Source organism: Bison bison, unplaced genomic scaffold, assembly GCF_000754665.1.
Source record: "Bison bison bison isolate TAMUID 2011002044 unplaced genomic scaffold, Bison_UMD1.0 scf7180017864468, whole genome shotgun sequence".
NCBI classification, from domain to species: Eukaryota; Metazoa; Chordata; class Mammalia; order Artiodactyla; family Bovidae; genus Bison; species Bison bison.
The window spans coordinates 931,461-937,228 of NW_011495029.1; the positions used below are offsets into that span (position 1 = coordinate 931,461).

The 5,768-nt window shown below is 54.6% G+C and overlaps 2 protein-coding genes across 2 annotated transcripts in view; one reads left to right on the forward strand and one right to left on the reverse strand.

The window, feature by feature from the left end:
• Positions 1-711, reverse strand: part of TST (thiosulfate sulfurtransferase (rhodanese)) — a 7,807-nt gene extending 7,096 nt beyond the window's left edge. The window contains exon 1 of the mRNA XM_010860553.1: positions 90-711. Coding sequence (XP_010858855.1) covers positions 90-530 — 441 coding nt within the window. The 5' untranslated portion in view covers positions 531-711. The remainder of the gene's footprint in view (positions 1-89) is intronic.
• The window catches only part of MPST (mercaptopyruvate sulfurtransferase), a 9,014-nt gene continuing 3,774 nt past the window's right edge, over positions 529-5,768 (forward strand). The window contains exons 1-2 of the mRNA XM_010860621.1: positions 529-558; positions 5,645-5,712. Of these exons, the coding sequence (XP_010858923.1) occupies positions 529-558; positions 5,645-5,712 (98 nt within the window). The remainder of the gene's footprint in view (positions 559-5,644; positions 5,713-5,768) is intronic.

Genomic DNA, 5,768 nt, shown 5'->3' on the forward strand with positions numbered 1-5,768 from the left:
GACCCTCCCCAGGGTCGCAGGTGGTTTGCCCGGCGGCCCAATCCCGAGCGGCCCGGGCGCATACCGCAGCCCCCCCCCGCCGCACTCACTCGCCCTCGCCGCCGCCCTGGCGCTTGCCACTGCCAGCTGGAGGAGTTGGCAGGTTCAAACCCGGAGCCCGCAACTTCCCAGCCGGCCCACACCATCGCGCGGCCTCCCGCGGGGGGGATCACGCGCCGCCGGCCACTCCATGCGCTCCGGCCCCGCACCGCGCCCGCCCCGGGCCAGTCCCCGAGCTTTCGGCGCCTCTCGAACCCGCGGGGATCCGGTGAGGAAACCGGACGCCAGGCGGGGCTGCGCGGGGCGGGGCTCGGTGGCGCGGGCTTCCCCCCAAGGCCCGGCCAGTGGAAGGTGCCGGCAGCCGAGGCTCCGAGTGGCCCAGGCGGGGGGCTGTGCCGGGGGCTCCTCCCTTTGGCCCGGAGCAGGTTGGCGATGGGAGGAGGGAGGGTATTGCTGAGGGCTCGGGGAGGGGGCTCTCTGCGCGAGGTCATGGCCGACCCCGGAAGCCCCGAGACTCCGGTAACTGCTGCTGTGTGGTTCTTGCCTTTCTTTAGGGGGAGGCCGATCGTCGGGGTGCGCAGAGTGGGGCTCCCCCGAGAGGCCTGAGCAGAGCAAGGGGCCGTAGTCTAGGAGGGAAGAAGCACCCCTTCCGTAGTCTAGGAGGGAAGGACGGCTGTCCGCGGCTGCTGGGGGGCGGCCCCCTGGGCGGGGGCGGGGTAAGGGCAGGGGGAGGGGGTTGTCACCTGGTGACAGGGAGGAGGACTAATAAATCCTGACCAAGAGGCCAGGAAGAGGAGGCCAACTGACCCACAGACTCCAGGAGGACGAACTGGCAAAGGACTTGCTGGAGTGAAACGAAACTAACATTTGTCAAGGCCTGCTTGGGGAGGCACTTTACTGGGGACTCCTATGGCTGTCACTTAACTTCCCATAACAACCCTGGGAGTAGGCCAGAAACTTCTTTAAAGACTTGGAAAAGAGTTGCCCAGGGGCTCGCGGTGACATTGAGGCCAGGCCATTTGTTAATCCTGGGTCTGAAGCCCACATGGCAGAGGCTGCTTTTGTTTACTTGCTCATCCCTGAAGTCACATATTTTTTTTAAAAAACTGCCTTTGTCCTTAACCTATTTCATTATAAGTGTATATAATTTAATTTTTAATAATGGCTGTGTTTAACAACCAGTTGGCTTAATTCCTGAAAATCTAACAACTGCTTTTTGCAAGCTATTGGGACATCCCTACCCACCCCTACTCAGTTTTTGTATATTCTATTATGTATGCTTGGAGTGCTTTTTTCATCCCCCTTGGAAAAAAATTCTTTTTTATGCTGAAACAATGATAGTATCACAGAAAGTTGTAAAAATTCGTACTTTGATAAGCATTTACCCAGGGAATTCTCTGAGCTTTGTGCTTTGCAGTCAAGGGAGAGAGGGGGCCAGGAAGTACAAGACCAGGGAAGCCCTTGTAGAAGGTTGAGTCTGACTGGACCCTGCTATTCCAGGGCCCATCCCAGACGGCAGCCTGGTGCTTACACCTCCCCTAGCACAGAGTGCACCTGGGAGACGGGCCTGGGGCTGTCCTGTTTGTCTGGGGTCCTTGACTCCCGGAGCAGCCCCACCTACAGCCATCCAGGCCTGCCCAAGCACATTGGAACCTGGTCCACACCCTTCAGTGCACACATGGCCTGCTCTCCCAAAACCTCCTCTACCTCCTATAGTCCTTAATGGGAACTGCCAGTCCAGCATAGGGAGCGTGTGTGTGTGTGTGTGTGTGGCAGGACGACCTCAGACCTCTGAAGTCCCGATTCTAGACTTGCTGACAATGGATCAGAGGCCACCCATGCGAGTAACTTTGAAGAAATAATGGGATTTTTATGAGCTGTCTTTAATGATTATTAAAACCAGCCATATGCAGGGCACTATGGTGGCGCTTTGATGTTCACTGGGGCTTCCCTGCTGGCTCAGTCAGTAAAGAATCTGCCTGCAATGCGGGAGACCAGGTTTGATCCCTGGATCAGGAAGATCCCCTGGAGAAGGAAATGGCAACCCACTCCATTATTCTTGCATGGAGAATTCCATGGACAGAGGAGCCTGATGGCTAAAGTCCTTCGGTCCACAAAGAGTCGGACATGACTAACACTTGATGTTCATTATTTAATTTTCACCATTAAGAGGTGAAGATTGGAAGCTCAATTATAAGAAATGGAAATGGTTCTGGGCCCCTCACATGCCTGCTCAGCACATACCTGGTTAAGAGGGGCATGGGACTGGCACTGACTTTGGAGGGACTCTGGCTCCCAAGTCAGCATTCTTTCCACTCTAAATAGATCCCTGTGGAAAAAACCAAGGAGCCTCAAGAATGAGGAGTGGGGAGGGGCTGCTGTGGTTCACAATGGGGTCTTCAGGTAGTTCAGTTCAGTTCATTTCAGTTGCTCAGTCATATCCGACTCTTTGCAACCCCACGAACCCCAGCATGCCAGGCCTCCCTGTCCATCACCAACTCCCGGAGTTTACCCAAACTCATGTCCATTGAGTCGGTGATGCCATCTAACCATCTCATCCTCTCTTTTCCCCTTCTCCTCCTGCCTTCAATCTTTCCGAACATCAGGGTCTTTTCAAATGAGTCAGCCCTTCACATCAGGTGGCCAAAATATTGGAGTTTCAGCTTCAACATCAGTCCTTCCACTGAATACCCAGGACTGATTTCCTTTAGGATGGACTGGTTGGATCTCCTTGCAGTCCAAGGAACTCTCAAGAGTCTTCAACACCAGGTAGAGGCCTGCTGAATCCCTCAACATAACCTAGTGCCATGTAACCCACAGGCACTGTGATCACTCCTTAGCCAAAGCCTCTGGCAGCCTCACCCCGAACATGTCAAATCAGCTTGGATTTTCCCTTCCCCCCACCTTCACACCTCAGGCTGAGCTAGTGTGCCCCCTCCGCTCCCACTGAACTCCAGACTTTCTGCAATTATGTTGTGTCTCTTTTCTTTCTTTTTGGCAGCACTGGGTCTTCGTTGCTGCACCCAGGTTTTCTCCAGTTGCAGCAAGCGGGGGCTGTTCTTTGTTGTGCTCAGGCTTCTCACTGTGTTGACTTCTGTGGCGAGTACCATCTCTGGGGCATGCAGGCCTCAGCGGATGCAGCACTCAGGCTCAGGACTGTGGCTCATGGGCTCTAGAGCACAGGCTCAGTAGTTGCGGTGTACTGGCTTAGTTGCCCTGCAGCATGAGCATGTGGCATTTCTCTAGACATGGGATTGAACCCGTGTCCCCTGCATCAGCAGGCAGAGTCTTAACCACGGGACTACCAGGGAAGTCCTGCAATTACATTCTCTTGAGCAGGCCTGTGGCTGCTAACTCCCAGGGCCTGGTCATGTGGGTAGCATGGTTCCTAAAAGCCCGGCTGCACCGAGACTGAGGGAGGGACTGGGTACCAGATATCACACTGTGGACACAAGAGGCCCTGGTCATCATTGACCTTCAGGCTGGGAAACTTTGGCCTCAGAAGTTACAACCCGATTGTACATCTTGAGGCTGCCCCTGATCAGCTCTGTGACTATGCTATGCTAAGTCACTTCAGTCGTGTCCGACTCTGTGTGACCTCATAGACGGCAGCCCACCAGGCTCCCCCGTCCCTGGGATTTTCCAGGCAAGAGTACTGGAGTGGGGTGCTATTGCCTTCTCTGAGCTCTGTGACTAGGGCAAGGCATTTTTATCGCTAACCACCAGTGGTCTCATTCAGAAACAGGCAGCCCCACCTAGTGACTGCTGAAGGCTGTGTTGCTTAGTACGTGGCCTGCAGGGGCACTCCACAAAATGCTCTATTCTCTACCCACCTCCTTCCCCTTGGTGGCAGGGCTGCTTGGCATGGATGCAAGGTTGCACCCTGCACTGGAGGGTACACAGCCAAGGTGGTGGGTGGAGCTGACCTGTAGCTCGAACTCCACTCACGCAGCCACGTGCTCTGGTGGAGACTGTGCCTCTGCCTGGCAGAAGGGGCACCTTTCTCTAACCTGCCCAAAGGCACCTAGGGTATCCACACGTTTGGAGCCTGGCCCTGGAAGGTTGTGAGCTGGTGGGCTGGTAAACTGCTATACTCAGAACTGCTGGCCTGCAAGGGAGAGAAGAGGGTGAGGAGTGAGGCCCTAATCGCTGTTTCCAGAGAGGAAGAAAGTTAGCCGCTCAGTTGTGTCCAATTCTTTGTGATCCCATGGACTGTAGCCCACCAGACTCCTCTGTCTGTGGAATTCTCCAGACAAACATATTGGAGTGGGTTGACATTTCCTTCTCCAGAGGATCTTCCCCAGGAGATTGAACCCCAGTCTCCTGCATTGCAGGCCAGGAAAGCCCCAAGAGAGGAGTCTCAAAGAGTGAAATCAGGCTTTACTGAACTGCCTGGCAGTTGCTGTGAAGCCTGGCACCACCACCACTTCTTAGCTGTTGACCCTTGGTCTTTTTTTTTTTTTTTAAGTGAAGTCGCTCAGTCGTGTCCGACTCTTTTCGACCCCATGGACTGTAGCCTACCAGGCTCCTCCGTCCATGGGGTTCTCCAGGCAAGAATACTGGAGTGACCCTTGGTCTTTAGTGCACTTCTGTGAACTTCAGTGTCCCCTCCAGGAAACAAGGAGAATACAAACCTTCTTGTGGTTACTCATATAACAAATAATTGAGAGCCTACTCTGTGTCCTGTAGTGTTCTAAGGTGTTGTGAAGATTAAAGCACACATAGGGATGAGATGGTTGGATGGCATCACCAACTCAATGGACATGAGTTTGAGCAAGCTCTGAGAGTTGGTGATGGACAGGGAAGCCTGGTGTGCTGCAGTCCATGGGGTCGCAAAGAGTCAGACAAGACTGAGTGAGCTGAACTGAAGGAGGATTAATTGACTAATTCCAGTTGCTAGTCCTCTGAGGCTGTTTAAATAAATATTTGATGAATGGGTGAATTTCACCAGGGATCTTGGTTGATTGTAAGCAAAGCTGAGCTGCACCTTAGGGAGGGGCTAAGAATTTGCCCCTACTTGCCTTAAAGTGCCAGGAGCTTGCGTTCTAAGTCACTTCAGTCCTGTCCGACTCTGCGACCCTATGTATGGACTGTAGTCCACCAGGCTTCTCTGTCCATGGGATTCTGCAGGCAAGAGTCCTGGAATGGGTTGCCATGCTCTTCTCCAGGGGATCTTGCCAAACCAGGGATAGAACTCAAGTCTGTTATGTCTCCTGCATTGGCAGGTGGGTTCTTTCCACTAGGGCCACCTGGGAAGCCAGCAGGGCCTTCTCCTAATTGGGCTCTCTCCTTATCCACCCCACCTCAAACAGTGGTGAGAGCCATCACCTTGCCCCCTCTAAGGGGTCATGGTCATTCTGGTGATTGCTCTGTATATATATCTCAGGCTTAGCAGGGCAAGGGAGGGGAGGCTTCTGGTGATCTAAGTCTGTATCTTGGGTTTACCACCACTGGTTTTCCGTGTTCCCTGGACTCTGCCCTCCCTAGGCTCCACTGCTCCCTCGGGCCCTGGACCCGGCCCTCTCCCCAGGGGCACAGGCGTTTCCTGCCCCTGGGCCACTGGCCTCTTCCTTAATACCCTCCTGACTTCCTCCTTGTCGCGCAGGCCTGCAGCCCCAGTGTCACCGCCGCCATGGCTTCGAAGCAGCTCTTCTGCGCGCTTGTGTCAGCGCAGTGGGTGGCTGAGGCGCTCCGGGCCCCACAGGCTGGGCAGCCCCTGCGGCTGCTCG